Below are 21,526 nucleotides of genomic sequence, written 5' to 3' on the forward strand. Positions count from 1 at the left end.
ATCACAGTTGGCTGTAGGCCAAAATCCACTTCCAAGTGGGTAGTGGGAGAAAGCTCGAATCCACAAAAAAGAACCACACAAACACGCAGGGAGAAAGAGAGAGATTGTCTAGCCACCCACTAGGTTGCAGTATTTCAACGTTTCTAGAGGGTCCATTACTGCATTACCCCCTTTTCTTTTTCTGCACTCTAGTTCCCACGCTGAAACAAAAGAAACCATAATGAATTCATATGTCATGGCTGTGACGTAAAAGGTACTATCATTGAACCTGAACAGGATCAAAAACACATTCGTCAGGATTACATTAGCATCAATTGAGCCGTGATAATCTGCCTAACTGACAGGAAAATAGCTGTTTGTTTAAGAGATGAAGAATTATCAAGATATTTATTTAAATGCACAGGGACAGATATGCCATACTCAATTTACAAATGTATTCATGAGGACACAGTCTCTGACATCCTTGTGCATCTATTAATAAATCCTTGAAATTTCTCCTAGTTTTATTAGTTTTCTCCAGAACAGATATGGTAACTAGGCTAACAATCTTCATAAGTGAAACATACCAGAAGATAATAACAGCAGTCGCCAATATAAAAACGAACCAGAATACATTCAATATACATCAATTCAGTAACACAGCCACACAGGACGGCGATATGCCAATATCAATTGGTTTGCAATTATAATAAAGTGGTAGAACCAATTAGAGAGGTGAATGTGACAGGTTTATGAGATTAGAGTTCCATTCCTTGCTGATGAAGCATAGCTGCATGCATCATTTAGTTCATAGACAAGAAGGTTGTTGTCAATGCGACGTCAATCTCCAATAATTAGTTCCCGGGATTACTTGCTTTCCCTGATAAGAATATCATAAAGCCAGTGCGCCCCTCACAATGATGCAAGTTCACAATCCTGCTGAGTCCCTGTACTGACAATGCCTTCTCAACGGTTATTTTAGAAGCACATCCGCAACAAGGAATTCACGTCTAAAACTTAGTTGCGTATAGGTAATTTCATCTTGGCGTGTTTTCAGTGTTTGTTAAGCCTGTCCCCATACTAAGGGGAAAAGGAAATAATTAATGTCCCTGCACAGTATCTAATTTTCAAAGACACAGTAAGAACATCGCAACCTAAGCTACCCAGTAAAAAGTACAAAATCCAGTAAAAGAATCCTATTTTATTTACAAATAGTACACGAACAGGCAGTCTAGGATATCTAGTTAAGGTCCAATAGCAAAATTCCTTTCCCTCACCCCCTCCCCACCCAAAATAATTTTTTCTCTCCAAAACTTAAGCCATCTCTTCTCTTTTTCTTTGCTAACCACTGCATTTGAGGCGGAGACATGGGCTGCTTCAGTCTCAGCTAAAGCCTTGCGGGTTTCAATCAACTTTCTCATAGCAGCCTCATAAACTGCCTTCTCTCTCCTGTTTCTATTCACCATTTCTTCAAGTTTCGCAACCCGAATCCTTAAGTCATTTACCTCATCCTCATAAGCAATCAAAGCCCTCCTATCAACCTTTTTACCTTCCCCTGAACCTTTACCTTGCTGCTTCCTCGCTGATCCACCATTTATAGCTTCACCATGCATTGCCAGCTGATTATTTATTAGTGTAAAGACATCTGATACCGCTTCCTCCTCTTCTTTTGCTACCCGAATTGCCTCTGCAAATTTCTTATCACGTTTTCTCTTACCACCTCTACTCCGTTTCTTACCTTGATTGTCTTTGCTCTCTTCTCCTTTATCTTTATGAGATTCAAGAGCATGATCTAACGATTGCTTTGGTGGAAGGACCTTCACTGGGATGGGATTAATCATTCCTTGACCAGAAACACCTAAACCCATACCTTCACGATAACCCATATTGGCCATCATTTTGGAAGCTACGCCCCTGGTGTGATTCTCCCATTTAGCAAATATAGCAGTTTCATTCTGAATACCCCGCTGCAAGTTGGTGCTTTCCAGAAAGCCTAAACCTTGGGGGCCACCTTCTTCATAGTCACTAAAATCAGACTGTTCTGAGCTGGAATCACTCTCTTCATCACTAACTTCTGCACATTCAGATAATGCTATAGCTTCTGCTCCTAACTTCACAGAACTTCCATCATCTCGGAAAACAACTTGTCCAACTCCAAGTTCTTCATCCCAGGATTCAAGCTCAGCTTCCTTCCAAATGCCAGCATTAACGTCTGAGACTGCCCATATACTTGAACCAACCAGGGACTGCTTCCAGATGGTAGGAACATATTTTCTGAGGGAAGACAGTGGAACATCAATACCTGCGAATGAGAAGTGATCTGTTAGCACAGGATAACAACTGAAACAGGCTTCTTTCCTGCATAACAACTTCTTTCCTGCATGAAATGTATAGGAACAACAATCATCTGAATCTGGAAATAGGCTTAACAACTGAAACAATCCAGAATAACTAAGAAGGGGGGGGCGTTAGACCAAAAAATCTTAATTCCACTAGGGTAATAAAAGGCTTGGACCGATAATGTCTGACAGAAAAGTTTTCCTTCGTATATAAATCAGTGAAGTTCCCTTTTCGGCCTTGATTTTTTTATTTGTCTAAGAGAAATTTTTATATAAAAGAATAAATATGAAACTACCTGACAGTCACATACACAAACCCCTTTTCAAGTTGTCAAAAGAAAAATTTACATTGATATGCTATCTTACAGAAAAAATGACAATACAATAACCAAAAGTTAATTCTTAATAATGCTAACTTGTGTGCTGATTTTCTTCGCAGTAGTCAAGAAAAAGATGAAACTAACATCTAGTTGTTTCACAAAACAAGACCCAAACCGACAAAATCTTCGCGAAAGGTCATGAGACACTAGGGAAACAATCTCCGAAAAACCTCGGCGCTTACAAGTTTAAAGGCCAATAGAATCTAGGGACCAGGGGAAAATATCAGTCTGTGTGACCAAGTTAATTTATTTGCTCAATAACTGCAACTTACCATGTGATAGACGACAGTTAGCACCAAAGCGACATCGTTGTTGCAGAAAAAACTTGCACATCTGCACTTGGGTGGCATAGAATTAGTACTGACACAAGTAGCACCACTTCATTTTACAGAATAATCTAAGGAATAGCTAAATATTTCAAAGGTATGCAAATATTTCCAAACAGGCAATAAAAATCACATATCATTACAGACATAAATCAATTCATAGTGTCCAAGCAAGATGAGCTCCCTCATGTTCCATCATATAAAGTAGTTAATGGAGTTCAACATCACTGTTATTGAGAATATATTTACCTATCATTAAGGTGATGTGCATCTGTGCGAAGAATGAAAATATGCCAAATTATAGGTCTTGAACAATTTAAAGTTGCAAGATTATTAAAATTTACTATGATTGCATTATAGTTGAAAGCTACAAATATCCAACATCCCCAGCAATCTTTTTTTGAACTGCCGGGAGCTAGTCTCCCAATAGGGCTACTTGTATTAACACATTTCTCTTGTAGCAATTGATAAGGTCAAATTGGTCACAAATAAAGATTACAGTAAAATACTTTCTTCATCTCCTTCATTTTATTGAAATAACAAAAACCCCCTCTATTTAAGAAAATTACACAATCCTCCCACAAACATGGGAGGTTTGCAAGAAAAGGGGAACCAACAGTGTCACGTAATCTCAACAGAAAGAGCAAGCAATTAACCAAATTAAAGTTAAAAATTGAGAGAAGGAGAACCAACAGTGTCATAACACAAACCAATAAGCATCTATACAGACTGTACCTATATCTAACATAGCCCGGACAAAACATTTAAATTATGAAAATGTAGGTTTATAAATTCCTCTAAAAGAATATATGCCATCTGTCTCTCTACTTTTCTCTGTTTCAATTTTGTTTAAAACCAGCATTTGATTTTTGCTCAGTACAGGATAGGAGCTTTGCTTCCTAATCAATGTTTCCTGAAAGCTCCCTCATCAACCATGGCAATATATATTATCCTTACCAAGAATTATATTATATTTAACCTCTCTTTTTTCTCGTCAATTCTTTTTGCCTCCTAAATAAATACAAAAGAGGTGCAGCTTGCTTCCGTTTGTATCAAATATATCCTGCATGGCCTCGTGTGCTGATCAAAACAGATCCAACATAGTAATTTCTATGGACAAAAGAAAGGATAACATGCGATCAGTGGACTGTTGCCATTTCAATTCTTTATCTCATAATTATTACAAATGAGAGAAAGGATGTACATAGGTAATATTATACATATAGACCAATCACTGGCTCATTACAATATAAGCTTTTGTCACCATGATGAGTTTAAAGAGAGTAATTCTAAGTATAAGAAAAGAAAATAACACACACCAGCATATTCTCAGACGTAGGCATCAGGAATGAAATTTTTGCTGAAGAACTATTTAACTGCACCACTTGACCAATGTACCAACGACCATTAGTGTGACGAAATCTACACTTAGATCCAACAGAATAATGTTGTTCCTCTAAAGGTTCTGGTTCAACATCTGCAGGATCAAGTGGCTCAACTTTCTCTGCTTGAGCAGAAAGATTAGATCTATTCAGGACTGAATCCGCTTCATGCAATAATCGAGTACGCTTTAAGTGAAGAAGCCCTTCCTCTGCATCCTTGATTGCCTGAACAAGCTCCTCGTGAACCTGAGATGATAAAGCACCAATGTTAAGAAGTTTGCTAGAGTTTATGAAATTAGCCACAGAAATTTTCCATACTGTCCAAGTTTCCTTGGCACTGGCTAATGACCAGATCCTACCATTTGTTATTTACGTTCATGCCAATGAGAAGATTAAAATAAATAACTGGGTCTAAAACCTAAAACCAAAATCAAAGAGATAAAAGGGTGTAGAGAACAATTTGGCAACAAAAAGCTTAACTTTCTGTTATATGCATGTTTCAGAGTTCTGAATAAGGTAAGACGCTTAAGTTGCCCATTAAGTCTTTAACTACCTTAGAAAACATGCTACTTGAACATTAGAATTAAATTACCCATGCTTGGCAGCTAACCTAAGCATTGTCGTATTGAGAAATCAATGATATTATGAAAATATTTAAGCAATGCTCATTAACTTTACATCCGAATTACACAAATTCAATTTCCTGCAATATCTCTATTAGTTTGCAGAAACTGAAGACAGGAGGTTAAATAAAATGTGTCTTCCATCATATTTTCGATGTGAATCTAAAGAATGGGTGCTTTTAATGAGTAACATATGACATTAATAGCTGGCATCGATTATATAAGCTTTACCAATGTTTTTAGTTTTTTCCTTGGTCCCCGTTTTGGATCACTGAGTCTGATATAGGAAAATGTTTGAGATTAATAATATACAGAAAATAACTCAGAATTGCACATTTTTCAAGCCTCAGTATTTCCTTTTGCAGATTCCAACATTAAAGCAAATGTTTGAGATTAAGAAATTATTTTTGAAATATACTCCTCTGGTCCTATTTATAAGGCAGGGAGAGAAGATATTTTTTGGTCTTATTTATACAGCACTTAGAAAAAAATTTTGTATGAATGTATAATTTTACTCCTCATCTATTATTGAGTTGACTTTGTTTACATAAGATATAGTGTATATTAAATAGGGATAAAGTTAGAAAGTTATTAAATTTTAAATGAGAGTTAACGAAGCTTAAAGTTTTTTTTAGTCTGTGTGAAACATGCTGGAAGTGCCTTATAAATAACACCAAACAATTACAAAACCACAAAAATGATCAAGACAAACTTGTCAGCATCTGTCGTTGAAATGAACAATCCTACAGGTCTTGTTTACCAAGTTAGGAAGAGAGCGGAGCATAGCATAGAACCCCACAAGATAAAGCTCTCAAACACTTTCCCATGACAAAACGTAACGACGTTTCCCTACCTAAGAATTAACATTTCAACCCATTTACATTAGTAGCATTGATGTAGAACTGAGGATTAAATTTATTATCTAAAAGCCTCATTCATATGACAGCAAGCAGAAGTAAAGCATAATCCCCAAATTACATAAGTATCCATTCCATCTTTTTTAAAAAAAAAAAAAGGGCATTGATTATATAAATTTCTCAATTGATAACTACTCCCCATATTCCCAAGTATTCCGTCATCAGCACATTACCCTCCACCTCGAAATTCTATCGGAAATTATTAGGGCAGCCTAATATTGATGTTCCATCACTCCAGTTGGATAACATTTCCACATTTCCAGACAGGAACTAGAAACAATACCTCACCGGAACAATTGTTTTTCTTGTTTTTCCAAGATTAAGAGAGATTATAATAGGAACACGGGCGGAATTTAAAATCGGTTATAGTAATCAGAGGCTTAAGCATGTCATTCATTTCGATTGTGCCAGCCAAAGTTTCGAGGCGGAAAGCGAGACGTACCGCAAGAAGCTCGGGATTGGATGGATCAGAAACCAAAGCTTCATTGAGTGCAGAGAGTGAATCCCTCTGTTCCTGCAATTGGAGCTCTAGTTGAGTTTCCAGATGTCTCTCCTCTTCGCTAGCCATTGTCCCCACCGAAGCACTTTCTTCCCGAGGAGAGCGAATAACTGATTATCGGAGTCATATTTTTAGTTTTCCTACCTCAATCCGACCCGCTTTAATGCCCGCCCCGTTTTTTTTCTTGTTTATTTTTGGCCTTTTGACGTCCCGGGCTTCTTCCGCTTCCATCTTCTATCCCACGAGAAAAAAATTAACATAAACCCACATTATATGAATTTTTATTGGGCTAAAATTTTTTACATATATGTTAATCTCTTAAAATGTGACGATTTAATATTCGAATTCTATGAACAGATTAGAAAAAAAACTAATCATATTACTGAATGCTTGATAAGTAAATATTTGTTATGACGATAACAATATCAATACCAAAATAATCATCATTAAAGCTTTGACATGTCAATGTAATATTATATCTTGTCTTTAATACAAGAGTTAGTTAAAAATTTAATTTAGTTTTAAATATAAAACTCTAATCCATTTTGCTTTCAATATTTATTTATTTTGCTTCCAAATGATTCACATGGTGATTACACATGTTAAAAAATTCTATCAAGTAAAGTTTTAATACACATGATTAACAAAATTATTTTTAAAAAGTTAACATCCATTTATCACAAAAAACTAACTTAACTAAGTTTTTGAATATTTACCAATTAATTATCTAGGTCTTATCTCAAGAAACCGGGGTAGCACAGGTTACCATACTCTTTAAATGCTTGATGTAAAACCTAATTAACTAATTTGAATAAATTAAGAAAACTAAATAAATTATTTAATCCTCATAAATGTAAGACAATCTCTCTAAAATATTCCTAGCATTAGTTTATAAATGAGTGAGATAAGTTAATTTCAGAAAAATAATAAATATAAGTGAAAAAAGTGAATTATACATATAATAATCATAAAGGCATGTTCAAATGGATTCCCAATCTGGATATTCGTAAGCATATCTCAGGCACAATAGCACCATTTTATTTTCCTAATTGCGGATACATACGTATATCTACCACACACATATCCATGTACTGCATATATAAGCTACTTTATTTTTTTATATATAACGTGCTTCTCCATTTTTGACCGGATTCCATGCGCGCCTTTTGAGCCTAATATGTATAGCATATTTTTGAGTTGAGGTGTACCAATTACCAAAATCGTAGGCCCAATTGCGAGCCACCATGTTTATTTGGTTCTTTCTTTTAAGGGACAAAATCTTTTAATCCATTTAAGATAAGACCTTCCTCCTTCAGCATGTCTCGTTACATCATACACCCCCAATTCCATTATTACAAAAATTTTGTCAATTTGATACATGATGGTATTTTTGTTTTAGTTTGAATTTGGACAATTACATATATTTTATAATTCTCAATTCATCCCATCCGATAATTCTTATAAATGATTTTAAAAAGAAAAAAAGTGATTTTCCTTATTCATTCTGCCGCCCAAAGTCTCCTTGATGATCCTATCCCAGAATTTTTTTTGATAATAAGTGCTTCTTAAATTTAAAATAATAAAGTCAATTCACCAAAAAGAAAGATATTAAATTTAAAATTTAAGTAAAATTGAACAATCATGTCACATGATTCCGTTTAAAATTAAGGAGAAAATGAGGACCAATCTGAGGAAATTATTTTCATCTTTCATACACATGGCATATCTAAGTGGTCCTTGAATTTTCTTCAACGCATAATATATTAATATGCGCTTCCTAGAAAAGACCCATTATCTTCGTCTTTATATATATTCCATGAAAATGAATTACTGTAAATTATTGCTTGTAGTAACACGAAAGAATTTGGTCCCAAATGATTGAGGTGAGATTGGGTCCAATCAAACAAGAACCTAAAACACCCATTATTTTGCAGAGCTCCTAGAAAAGAAGGAGCAGAGTCACGCTTGTTACAGATTACAGTGAAATCTGAAAAGAAAGGAGGAACGTGGGAGGAAATCGATAATCAAACAAAGCCCATGTATCTTTCTCTTTTCTGTTCAAACCATTCAAAACTGAGAGCCTAAGGAAAGATGAGATGAAAGATCGAATCTTGGCGTTTTCCAGAGGGTTCTCTCTAATCTGACATTGCCCTTACTTAGAAGCTAATTCTCTTGTCCACATGCCAAAGCTAAAAGCAAAGAGAGAAGAAAGAGAGCCTCTTGGGACTGACCGGAGGATTCCTTCCTCAGAACAGTAATAAAAATCACAAGACGTTCAAACCTCACTGTTTCTGAAAAGACTAAAGGGAAAAATAAAAGGAAAAGGAAAAGGAAAAGGAAATGATTTCTTCCAAACCTAATGATTCATCCCCAATTTCTAAAATTCCAATTGACCACCACGCACTGCCAAACAAAGCTTGAGTGCATAGCAGGCAACATGATGGTTCCTTTTTCCTCGTTGCTCCTTCATACCATAATCTGATAAAGAAATCTACCAAACCAGTAAATTCATTTTCTGGGTTGGTTAGGAGGTAGATTCAAATCAAGAAGAAAATCCCTTAAATGAACAAAAATTCAAAAGGGGCTTCCAGAAATCTGTATTTCCCCAAACCCCGTGAAATAATCAGACACACACATTAACACCAAGCATCTGTTTGAATCTGTTGAATAGTTAATACTGTATCATGCAACAGTGAAGATCGCAGAGGCAAAAGGGAATCAAACCAGAAATGGAATCAAATTTCCAGCAAGTGCAAGAGATAGAACCAACATGAGGAAGAGCTAATGTCAAATTTTTCAACTAGTATTTATATATACACACTGACAGAGACAAGAACCTGCAGAAAATGGGGATGAACACCCACATTGGATACTACAAACCCTAATCCATAAATTCTTGAGTAACAAACAGATCGTGATATCTTTTTCTTTTTTCAAATTTTTCCTCTTTTGAATAGAAAAGGGGAAGAGCATTGATCAATACCCCTACTGGAACACCATGGCAGAAGATTACACTCACAGAATCAAGATCATACCATCATAATCTCATATCTGATCATCATCTTTTCATTTTCTTCTTTTTTTTGGTGATTTTTCCGCGTAAAATAAGGGAACAAAAATAGAAGGGTAAAGGAAAAAAAAATATAAGATTCATTTTCCTTGATTCAAGATCAGAGGCAGAGTGCGGTACAGTGAAGATCGTCACCCGCAACGTTAGCCGCATCCCACGGTGGGAAGTTGAGATCGAAAGGCAACGGTTGGCGGAACGACGACGAGGCGAAATCGGCTACCTCACCGCCGCCGTCGCCGTCGATCACTGACGACGAGGAATCGCAGTCGCTATGGCAGTCCTCTGGCATAACCGGCGGCGTCCGGGGGTATCTACGGTTGACTGCTGGCGGAGCCGTCGTGGACGGTGGCCGTGGCCCGCTGAAGGATGTGCTGCTCATGCTACTGGTGGCTGGTCTCTGAGGGTTAATCTGGTGCTCCTGGAAAGCGCTGTTCCCAAACAACCGGTGATCCAAGACGTCCTCGTTGACGTTGGGGTTGGTGGTGGGGTAACAGAACGGCGAGAAAGAAGGAGAGATAGGAAAATTGGTCTTGGCCTTGGGTCCACGGAGGGCTATCGCCGCGGCGTCGTAAGCTCGAGCCGCTTCCTCGGCGGAGTCAAAAGTTCCTAACCAGACACGAGCTTTCTTCAAGGGGTCTCTGATCTCGGCGGCGAATCTGCCCCACGGTCTCTTCCTCACGCCCCGGTACCTTGGCTCTTTTAAAACCGCCCTTGAACCGGATCCATCAAGTTCAACCGCCGCCATCTGTTTAACAGCGGCGGCTCCTCTAACCCTCCTCATGTTCTCCAAGAATCCTCCTCACGGTACACAAAAAAAAGCTGTGAAGGGAGATAAACTGGAAACAGAAACCCAGAATCAACTATCAAGAAAGGCAGTCTCAGGACTATGGATTATTCAATCGTAGATGGGCATTTCAATCTGTAAAATATATGACAGAAATATGAATAAGATTTGTTCAGAGACCGGAGATTATGAGGAGGGTATGAGAGAAGGCAAAGGTGAGAGAGAGGAGGAAATGGTTGGAAGGAGAGGGAGGGACAGGAAGGCACAAACACCTCAACGGCACCATCATCCTCTCCACACACAAATATAAATAAAAATAAAAGAAGCATTTTTATTATTATGGAAAAGCAGTTGTTAATTTTTTTAATTAAAAAAAAAAAGGACGCGAAATGGAAAAGTGGGCAGGGTACGTTCTTCGCTCTGACCTGACCTGTGGGTTCGTTTCCCTCCCTCGCTGTGGCCCTAAATGGCCCTGCCTTCCTCTCTCTCCCCATCTCCCCCCCCCCCGACGCCCAGTCTCCTCCCCTAGTTAATGCCTTTTAAGTGTAAAAAAAAAATAATAAGTAAAAATTGGGCCAAATCTGGATGGAATATGAAACCAGCCAATAATAAATGTAGATTTTAGGGTATTAGTATACAAGAAAATCAATTAAATAAATTTAAATTTTATTCAAAATTTTAAAAAAGACTAATAATTTTAAAATTTTAAATCAGAAATGATTATAAAAATATGTTATCATTTGTTTTTGTGTATAGTTGTTTTCTTTATGAGTGTAATAATTAATACTGATTTAAAATTTTAAAATTTAATAGTTGTTTTTTTAGGATCTTTTCTAAAACTTTTTTCAGATATTTATGTAAAATCCTTCGTAATGACTTGAAATAAACTAATTTAAATAGTCATTCTATTCGATAATTTAATTTTTGCTATTGAATTTCTTTTTTAATCCCGACTATTGAACTTAATTGTCGTCCGCATGAAATTAAAGCCGGGTACAATAAATTTATAACGTACGAGTCGTTGCTTCTGGCCAAAAAAATTTGACGAGTTTGATTGTCTGAATATCTTTTTTTTTTTTTAACTTTGGACAGAAAAGTATTAAATGGTTTCTCAAAAATTTAGTGCATTTTTTTTATTTTTACCCTTAATTGATTACGCTCTTTTTTATTACCTTTTTAATATATTTTTCATTTTCTATTCCCTCTCATAAATATATGTTTCATATATTTATTACATTTAGTCATCTTTGTTACATATATTTAATCAGTTTTAACTGGTTCGGCTACTTGAAGCTGATTAAACGTAATATATGATTTAATAGCGTGAGTTTAAATTATGTTATACACCTTGTATATTGAAAATGGTAAGATAACATTTCATCAAATGCAACAACAAAAAATTTAACATGCTGGGAAAAGTAAAATTTTGAAGTCATTTTTTTAAAAATTTGAAGAAATGATCATTAAACTTTGAAGTAAAAGTAATATGATAAGAGCTAAGCTTGCAAGACAATTTTGTGATCCTCAACTCTCTAATAAGTAATAGCGGCAATGAAATCTTTGGAGTTAAATTGAAGTTAATGGCATGTGACTTCCTATAATCCAGAGTCGTGAGAAAATAGCCAACTCAGTTATTAGTTTTTTTTTAATTAAAGAAAAAATAAACTTTACTCTTTGGGGACAAAAAAAATGTTGTTATGGTTTAAGTAATATGTGTTAGTTTTATCCGAGCGTTTATTATTAATAATTAATAATTAATGATTTATAATAAATGCTTGCCTGGAAGAGTAATAAATAATAAATGAGAAATACGAATGATGTGAGATCCTAATTTCCATTTCCAGCGAAAAGACGAAGGTAGCGGGGAAGGATTATGTGAGATATACGCGATATTGCAGAAGAAATCAGAGGCGCGTTGGTCGGTGTACTTTCGGTTCTGGTGTGGCCTCTTTCACCATATCACATCTCTTTCATATTTCTTTTCATTGGTGCCAGGAAGCCAAGTGCTTTTTTTTTTTTTTTTGTATGTGAAAAATGATTTAGAATTTTTTACGGGTATGATATGCGATGGTTTAATAAATATTAAATAGAGCATATCAGTCTGGGAAGTTTTAAACCATCCAAAGAATGAATCAAGCCCTTCCCACGTATTTATAAGAGAAAGAGTAAATGGTAAAATCGATGGAATGGTAATTCGGATTATGAGTTGAGGTTGCGTAGGACGGTTCAGCATCTCTCTATGTCTGGATTGACAGTAAAAAAAAAATAATTTATTTTTAATCTGATTTTTAAAAAAATCAGATTGAATAAAAGTTATATTAAATAACATGATTTGTGTTTGGATATTTTTTATAAAAGTTACTTTGTAAAATAGAAAAGTTGTTCAAATTATGATTAAATAAGTAAGTTTAATTTGTAAAATAACCAAAATGAATGTGACTTTTATTAAATAATTAAAAATATAAATTTACAAAATAATAATTTTAAATTATTAGGAAGAATTTATATTTAATGACTAAAATCTATTTAAATTAGAATATATAGAGAGACTGAGTGAAGCATAAAAACAACATAAATATAAGAATAAAAATGTCTTCTAACTCAAAAAGACTGCTTTTATATAACTCATAAATAAGTCTTAAATGTTTTTGTAATCATGTTAAAAAATTAACTTTTAACTTATAAGTCATGTTGGCTAAAAGTGATTATAAACTGTCTTTAAATTGCAAACTGACTTACGGTGTCTATGAGTTTTTTTTTCTTTCTTTGATACATGGGTCTATGTATGAGTTATTGTTTGCTTGCTCAAACGCCCCACCAAGGCACCAACACTGGCACACGGTCCTTGATCACGCTCCTTCACAGGCCCTTGAACTGTAGCGTGCTTGTCTGTTTTTCCGCTTATGTCCGTCAAAACTTGATATTGACGAAAGTAACATTGCATTGTTTTACAAAAACTAATTAACTAATTTAAATAAATTAAAAAAATTAGTTAAATTAGTTATTTATAATAAATAGTTGTTGTCTTTTCTACAATACCTTTAATAATAATATATATTAATTAGAACTGGATTTTTTTTTTTAATTTTTAAGGGATCAGCCGTAGAGCATATACAAATATTTCAATGTATAAACACATTTGCACGCATAGCAGGGAACTTGCAGCTATTGGGATTGATATTTTCAAAAGTGATTTTATAGTATATTGTTATAATTTACGTGAAAGCATTTTTTTTAAGTGTTTTTGAGAATTATAATACACTTCTAATCCGATTTATAAGGCACTTTTAGTATATTTCACGTAGACCAAGAAAAATATTAAAACACATTAACTCTCTATTAAAATATAATAATCTTCAACTTTATCTATATTTAATATATACACCTTTTAAACGAAATAACTACCTACACTATAATAAATCAAAAGACAAAATAATATATTCAAGCTGGAGATTTAATGAAGTGACTTATAAATATAACCTTAAAAAAATATTCTCTCTCTATCCTACAAATAAGACTATGGGAGTAACAATTTTAAAACGAAATAACAAACACGCAATGAATTACTTACGGCATGTTTGATCACCCACCCCAACCAACAATAATGTTTCAAAACCCCATGATTATAAAGAGGGCAAATTGAAGAGGTTTAAATAGACGGCTAATATTGCGTTAGCATCAAGGGTATGCAAGATTCAACATAATTCTATTTTTCTCAATATTGTTGTGTCCTAAGAGCATGCAAACTTAGAATTGTGTTGATTCAATTACATTCCTAATCTTTAAGTTTAATTTCACTTGTAACTCTAAGTTACTGGTGCTTATCCTTCCAATGAAAACAAACACAAAAGTCAAGTTTTGATGATTGTGGATTATGAAATCCTAGGTAATTTTCTTAAAACAACATTCTATACACGATTTTATTTTTTTTTCTTAGCATCACATTAAGAAAATTCTCATCATGCCTTTTTCTTTCAGAAGAATATATTTCATTCATTCATTGATTTTTTTTTTTTTTGCTTTTTTGGAATTCCAATAAACCTTCACCGACCTCTTCAAAGAATCAAACCAAAGGGGAATGAATCGATCCTCGGCACAGAGCACACACAAATCTAATATAATATATATGTAATGAAATAAAGAAGGAATGATCATTAATCTCACATGACCCCATTAAGTGTATTTTCTGATAGGTGGACTTTGGATTCCCTCCCTCCTTATCATCTAACACGCAATCCATCCCATCTTTCTTCCTATTTCACCCTTCAGCTATTATTAAATTATTTCTTAAGAAAAATAAATTTAAGAGGAATAATTAAGACCAAACTCTGCAGTTATTAAATTATTCTTATTTTATTTTCATAAAGATGCCCGGTTGTTTTCCTTGTATATTCCAGTTCACACCTGACCTTTTTTAAAAAAAAATTCATCATACTTCAATTTTCTCTGTTTTCCAAATCTACAAGTTTTTAAATTGTCCCTGATAATTATACATATTACAAATGATTATAATTTTTTATAAATAATTAATTTAACTAACTTTTTAATATTTCTAAATGAGTTACTTAATTGCTTTTAAAAATGGATGCTTTGGACAACCAATAAGAATGCCTTCTTTTCTTAGACAGGAAGAAGATATCCCCTCCTATCAAACAAATAAAGCGTTGCAAAATTTGTCTAGTTATTTGACGTGTTTGTTAACCTGCATATATAATTATTATTATTTTTTTGGTGGACCAAACTTTTAATTAATTTGAAACATGCAGCGCGCCCCACACACACACATGCATATATATATATATATATATATATATATTTATATGATGCCATTAATTATGTCATTTATATGGTTGTTGGCATATTTCTGGATAGTGGGAACTCGACAACAAACAGGTTCAACTTACGGCTACCTGTTTCTCCGTTTTTAGCACAATATAATATTTTTTATTTTAAATTGGTCCAAAGATATATATGTCTAATTTAATAGTAATTATTTAAATTTGCCCTTTTGTACCATTAAAATTGCATAAGTAATTAACTCATTGTTCTTAATATAGTTATGGTTTTTGACTTTTTTCTAAAGGCACATTTAAAGCCTTTTCACAAAGTTTTACACATTTAATTAATTATTATTGTCAGTCTGAGGTAATTAAATTATATTCATGGTGTTGATTAAAGAAGCAGAAGATAATGGGGTTAGGCCTTCGAGGATTAGATATTCTCTCTTGTATTCTATATTAAGTCATGGCAACAACTTTGCCGAATTATATCTATTAATGTATGCACATTAATTTATTTTTAAATTTTCTTTTCCGTTGAACTAATTTTTTTATCAATAACTTATTTAAAGATTTAGTCATTAATGGAACTTAATAACACTGTGCACAATCCATTTAGTCGACCTTACGCAATGTAAGAAAACTTTATTGCTACTGTTAAAATAAATTATAGGAAAAATCACAATTAAAGACCCTGGAATTTAAAAAACGCAGATAAGAACCTGTGACAACTTCACTATGCTTTGACAATAATAATATGTCATGAAGTTGTCAAAACTCATAATAAGTTGTTACGGATCCTTATCTATATTTTTCAAATTCCAGAGTCTTTTTTTGCGATGTCCACTAAATTATATTAGGTTTTTATAATCCTAATTTTTTCTTAATTATAAATTCATAAAAATATGATGGATGCGGAAATTACGATTAAAAAAAAATCTATCAGATAAACCGTGTATATATTGCACCCTCCAAATTAGCAAATCACACCATTAAAATGAATATAACATGTAGTCACATATAATTTTAAAAATTGGAATATATTGGAAGTAGGGCAAGTAAAGAAAAAGAAAGTGCATTTATTGGAGGCAGTGTTTGGGATTATGGAGGGTTGGATAAGGATGTATTGTGATATAATGTCATTGCTCATGGCCAAGATAATGACAGACCATATGTCAAAAAGGTGGTATTAAAACGTGTAAGGTAACACGCTTATTATTCTCTTTGTCCATTAACACAACTACGCTTGCCTTCATTAATTAATTAATTTGTTTCTTTTATATTTTCCTCCTAATTGATTTGTCTTTTTAACCGAATAACTGCTTTTTTGGCAAAAAAGGGAAGAAAGAATAACCAGTATCTAGATTTTTTTGGCAAAAACAAACGTCTTTACTAATTAGTGCGCTTGAGTTTTGGTTTGGTTGTGATACTGATTTTCATATTTGAGATTCCCAAAGAGAGGTCTGCTTCCCCAGCAACCCACAAATAATTGTAATGTGTTTTGGGAAAAAAAATAATTGTAGTATAATTTAATTTGTAGGTAAATTATACTCCTTCTACTTTTAATTGCCAATAGGACAACATTTTTAGAAACGAGAGTTATTTATATTGTAGTATATAGAATTTGATGAGTAATGAAATTTTTTAAAAATTCTATCCACTGAGTGTTAGAATATTAGTAGTAACTAACTATCATCCCACTTAATTCTTCATCACCTGTTGTGAAAATTTTTTTTATCATTTTATATTAGTTGTTGGTCAAAGTTATTCCTTAAATTGAACAAATACTATGGTCTCCCTTTTTCCCCCCCTTTACACTAATCGCTTCAAAATAAAAAAAAAAAAAACTCCTGCGGTACAAAAAAAAGGGGTCTAAATTTGAATTTAAAGGGTTGGACCAAAAAAAAAAAGTAAAAGAGTTGTCACCTGTCAGTAGTTTGGTGACCTAACGAGAAGATCGTAAAAATAATTATAAATAGCTCTTTAACAATAATTTATAAAATATAAGATAATATATAAAAAAATTATCTCAATTTATATAAAACATGTTTATATAATTGCTATTCTGAACCAGGTTTAAATCTCATTTTATTTAGAACTTTTATATACTTCCCGCTAATTTTTCCAAAAAAAAAAATCAGAACTCGAATAAAGTGAAAGAAGCAGGCCGAAGAAGGAAACCCGCGGCGGGGGCGCATCAGTGGACAACTGTGAAACGTGGTCTCAAAAATAAATATGTGGGCCCGGCTGGCATCGAATACCAATCGAGCAACCCTGCGCATTACGCAGGCCTTGCTCTTCAGGCTTCAGCTCACCTTCGCAGCGCTGAGGACGTGGGAAGGCGCGTGTGGGTCCCACCCACTTGGGACACGTAGGTCGGGGGGAATGGATGAGGAAGCGGGTTCAACCCGAAAACTCCCCCGTTCTGGTGTCACGTTTCGATGTAGGGTTGGGTGGAGGACAAAGCGCGGGATCTAGGCGGGGCCCACCTGTCTCTGTGACCGCGTATTCTCTCTCTACTCGTGACCCCAACCGCCACCTGTACGTGGCCACATGCCTTTTATTCCCGCCAATTCTCATCCCACTGACACATGTCATTATTTTGATCACCCTTTGACTCTCTCTCTCTTTTTTTTTTAAAAAAAAGGCCTTTGGGGTGTTGAAATATTAAACGGGGACTGAATTCATTATGGCGTTGTGGGGAGGAGGTGCCCCCACCCGGGTTGCTTTGGGATATTGTCCGGTGTGTCCCCATGTTCAGTATAAGCCTATTTTTCCACCACTAGCATCACGCCATGTCACCACGCGCATAGCACGTCCAACACGAGTTACGACTGAAGGGGCATAAACCAAATTTTGATTTCAGCCGCCTCAAGTTGCGCATGATGGCTGCAAGTTGATGAGTTATCCTATTTATCATTTGGAGAGCATAGTTTTTTAATCATTGTAATAAATTTATTTATTGATATTGACATATATTTTTTTTCCAAGCATGATTTCAATGTCAACTGGCTAGCTGGAACTTATTTTTTGGGTAAATCATTTTATTTCTAATAATTTGATTATTTTTAGTCATGCACACTTGAATGTTTGGTCCTTTGAAGTTTGATGGTTGCAGTAGGTAATCAGAGGACGAAATCAAAATGAATTAATTTCTGGTGCACTAAAAAAATAAAAAGAATTAACAAAGATTAAAATAAAATGGTTAGCTCCGTTTAAAAAGTTGGAAGTTGAAAGACGGGGGTGGGTAAGAGAATAGGGAAGAGAGAGAGAAGGGGATGGAAGCGGGAAAGAGGAGACAGGAAGGAAAATAAGGAAAGGCATCACCTTGGGAACACGCTTTTCCGTTTCCCTCCTCTCTTTTGAGCTGCGGCCTAATTAACGCGCCAAATGTGATTCCATTCCACCTAATCTCTCTCTCTCTCTCTCTCTCTCTCATCATCTTGTCCCGCATCTCAATTCAATAACCCTTCTTCTCTTCCTATCCCCCTCTTCCTCTTATGTCCCTTTCTGTACCCCCCAAATTGCTTCTCTCCTCCTATCTCTCCTTTTCTTTGTTTTTCCTTTTTTGCCATAAAAGAAACACTCCCCCATTGGACCTTGGCTTTTAAACATGATTTAAGTATCCAAACAATCCGCTAATCCGAAATAAAGAAGTCAGAGTATGTTATTTTAATGGATTACTTCTCCTTTTATGTTATTTTAATGGATTACTTCTTCTTTTGTAACTTATACCTTCTTTCTTATAGGAATCGAAGCCGCTTACTCTCTTGACCAATATGTTGTTGGTTTTTTTTATATTCGAATTAATTTGTATTTACTTGATTGCAAGCCCATTACCTAAGACTCATTGGATCTCATTTATGGGCTGAAGCCCAAATCATAAACACCAGCCCGATTTACTTCAGCCTTAGCTCGGCCCAAATCTCCTAGCTACTTCCCCCAGCTCATGAGGAGGAAAATCATTCACTTCATTTTTCCTGCAAGACTCGTACCAACATATCTTAAGAGAGGCAAAGCTCGCTTGTATGATCTCTATTATGCATCAAGATACACGCTACGCAGGCTGATGGAGAAGGAATTAGCTAAGGTCTTTTTTTTTTTTTTGGGGTCTTTTTCTAATTATGTAAATTTTAATTTCATAAATTTCAATCTCCTCAAAATTTATATGAATATCATCACTTTTTTTTTCCCCCTCTAGACATGGACGTGGACACCTCCCTCAAGGAATTCAATTTATCACTGTTATTTAATCTCAACCTGGTCTAGACTAAATCCAACATAAGCTGGCGGCAAAGGATGTGCAGCTCAAAACGGCACCGTTCCTTCTAGCACCCAAGAAAGAGAAGAAGAGCAAATGAAGCCGGCCATTATCCAACCATATTTGTGTAGTCCGTCGGATTTTGGTAGCCGGCCATCCCTTTATATGGACGTCTCTAGTGAAATATAAATATACAATATTATACGAAATACAATCCATTAATTAATCGTATGCAATAGTGTGTATATATTATTTATGTAGATAAAAAATGTACCTATGAACAGATACACAGAATAACTCAAAATGAGTGAAATAATAACAATGACTCTACGAACTTAAATCAACACTCCAGTGCAAGATCACCCCAAACTCCATCAGTTTTGCTCCCTTCAGTTTCCCGTGGGGAACTGGCAATTCCCGAACTCTGCAACCAAAAACACAGTTTTTAAATATTTATCATTTTATTCTTCTTATTTAATTCATAATACTTTTATTTATTTAATAAAATGCGACATGGTCGTTTCAGTTGTATGTAGGGTGTGTTTGGATAAAAACCAAACCATGGTTTCAGAAGTGTTTTTACGGATTACGAAGTAAATATGTGGAGGAAATTATCTCATTTTGCGGAAAAATAATTCTGAAACTATAATTTTGGGATACCCAAACAGGCCGTAGTCTACAAGAGATACGACACTTACTGGGAGGCTGAGTCACGACGTAGGCCGTCCCGCCAAAGTCGCACGTGCCGGTGCCGCGTGACTTCTTCTGGTAATAACTGTTAAACGCGTACGAAGCATGAGCCTCCAACGAGTTCGGATTGTAACACGTGGCACCCTGTTGAATCGGACGGCAATCCGCCCCTCCTTCTCCGCATGCATAATCTAGCGCCGCCTGCAATTTCTCCATCGCAGATTTGCCGTTCGCCACACACCACGTTTGGCCGCGAGACGGACTCGCTGCCGGCTCTCCCGCCGCTGGTGTCTGATTCTTGCTTACATTAGCCGGCGCCTTGGACGCATCCGCCGCCGTGAGTGGAACTTCATATACCTTCTTCTCGCTGGGATAAAAAAGCCCGTAGTTTCTCTCCGACGTGGGTCCTGGTTTCTGGTTCTCGTTGAACAAAGCGAACAAGAATACGTTGAGTGGGTCCTTTGGCCTCAAAGGGGTCCCACTCCCAGTCGAGACCCGCTTGATCAAGTTTCCGTTATACGCCGCCGCATTGTCAGCGCCAGCTCCGACCTCGTTAGAATCCCCCTTAGAAGGCCAACCGGTCTCGGACACCACGACCTTTACGTCGTCGTATTTGAGAGCTGACATGGCTGCATAAACGGCGTCGATTTGAGCGTCGAGGAGGCTCATGTATCGCAACCCGTTACCCGAATCCACGTTCCCCGGGTTCTGTTTGAACAGTGCGTAGTCCAACGAGATTTTGTTGGAGTTTGCTTCGTAGGCGAAAAACGGGTAAGCGTTCACCATGAGGTACGATCCGGTCTGATGGAGGAAATCCAGCATGGGTTTGATTACTGGTTCGATCAGTTCCGACTTGAAGGCTCCCGATGAGGGTGGGTATGAAGATTGAAGCGCTGAAAGGGCCACCGGCGAAGAGATTTTGATGTTGAGGTTGTGTTTGGCGAGGGAAGCTTGGACGTTTTTCATGGCGGGAACTAGAAATTGGGTTGTGTTCTTGGGGTCGACGAAGACTTCATTTCCGACGGCAATGGCTTCGAACTGAGTGGCCGGGTGGTACTGGGAGATGTTTGCTTGGACCCATTTGTCGGTGAAGGTCTGGTCAGCTGCGGCGGAGGAGAGTAGCTCGTTGGGGAGAGCCACGACGACTTGGATGCCGGAGTTGGCCAGAGCATTGAGGACGTCAGCGTCAGTGTCATAAAGCTTGACCCTGGTAATACCGTTGGCTTTAAGAAGCTGCACCACCTTTGACGGCGGAGGAAGGTCGTTGGCCACCCTTCCATAGTTAATTCCTATAGAACCCGCTCCTGAAAAAACAGGGTAACAAAACGATCAAGTAAATACAGAGGTAAGAAAAGGACGAACAAGTTCTGTGAGATCAAATTTTCAAAGAGAGTGGAAAGTTAACCCGAAGAAGCAGAAAAGGAGAGAAGAATGAGGAAGAAAGATAGGGTGAGTGAGGCCGCCATTGCAATGCTCTGTTTCAGAGAGGAAAAACAGA

General features: G+C 35.9%; 3 protein-coding genes across 3 annotated transcripts; all 3 read right to left on the bottom strand.

The window, feature by feature from the left end:
* Nucleotides 1-1,223: 1,223 nt before the first annotated feature.
* On the bottom strand, nucleotides 1,224-6,557 carry LOC114733908 (zinc finger CCCH domain-containing protein 22-like). The gene is made up of 4 exons (XM_028921398.1): nucleotides 6,389-6,557; nucleotides 4,344-4,652; nucleotides 2,971-3,031; nucleotides 1,224-2,281 (listed from the first exon to the last, which is right to left on the bottom strand). Exons 1-4 carry the CDS (start codon nucleotides 6,512-6,514, stop codon nucleotides 1,224-1,226), a joined length of 1,554 nt encoding a protein of 517 aa, XP_028777231.1. The 5' UTR covers nucleotides 6,515-6,557.
* A 2,810-nt stretch (nucleotides 6,558-9,367) lies between these two features.
* LOC114733926 (ethylene-responsive transcription factor 3-like) lies at nucleotides 9,368-10,531 on the bottom strand. The gene has a single exon (XM_028921413.1). The coding sequence runs from the start codon at nucleotides 10,294-10,296 to the stop codon at nucleotides 9,616-9,618; it is 681 nt and encodes a 226-aa protein (XP_028777246.1). The 5' UTR covers nucleotides 10,297-10,531; the 3' UTR covers nucleotides 9,368-9,615.
* An 8,986-nt stretch (nucleotides 10,532-19,517) lies between these two features.
* Nucleotides 19,518-21,526, bottom strand: LOC114733915 (glucan endo-1,3-beta-glucosidase 7). Its single transcript, XM_028921403.1, has 3 exons — nucleotides 21,434-21,526; nucleotides 20,037-21,332; nucleotides 19,518-19,762 (listed from the first exon to the last, which is right to left on the bottom strand). Exons 1-3 carry the CDS (start codon nucleotides 21,492-21,494, stop codon nucleotides 19,728-19,730), a joined length of 1,392 nt encoding a protein of 463 aa, XP_028777236.1. The 5' UTR covers nucleotides 21,495-21,526; the 3' UTR covers nucleotides 19,518-19,727.

Source organism: Neltuma alba, unplaced genomic scaffold (genome assembly GCF_004799145.2).
Source record: "Neltuma alba isolate B1F8T4 unplaced genomic scaffold, ASM479914v2 tig00013042_pilon, whole genome shotgun sequence".
Taxonomy (NCBI): Eukaryota; Viridiplantae; Streptophyta; class Magnoliopsida; order Fabales; family Fabaceae; genus Neltuma; species Neltuma alba.

What these genes read in the sequence shown, in the direction of transcription:
- LOC114733926 (XM_028921413.1), bottom strand. Translation starts at nt 10,296, where the DNA reads ATGAGGAGGGTTAGAGGAGCCGCCGCTGTTAAACAGATGGCGGCGGTT.
- LOC114733915 (XM_028921403.1), bottom strand. Translation starts at nt 21,494, where the DNA reads ATGGCGGCCTCACTCACCCTATCTTTCTTCCTCATTCTTCTCTCCTTT. An exon ending in CTCCTTTTCTGCTTCTTCGG is followed by an intron (nt 21,333 to 21,433) that starts GTTAACTTTCCA and finishes CTGTTTTTTCAG; the next exon opens with GAGCGGGTTCTATAGGAATT. An exon ending in CGTCGTGACTCAGCCTCCCA is followed by an intron (nt 19,763 to 20,036) that starts GTAAGTGTCGTA and finishes TTTTGGTTGCAG; the next exon opens with AGTTCGGGAATTGCCAGTTC.
- LOC114733908 (XM_028921398.1), bottom strand. Translation starts at nt 6,514, where the DNA reads ATGGCTAGCGAAGAGGAGAGACATCTGGAAACTCAACTAGAGCTCCAA. An exon ending in CCAATCCCGAGCTTCTTGCG is followed by an intron (nt 4,653 to 6,388) that starts GTACGTCTCGCT and finishes TTATCATCTCAG; the next exon opens with GTTCACGAGGAGCTTGTTCA. An exon ending in CTACGTCTGAGAATATGCTG is followed by an intron (nt 3,032 to 4,343) that starts GTGTGTGTTATT and finishes ACCCAAGTGCAG; the next exon opens with ATGTGCAAGTTTTTTCTGCA.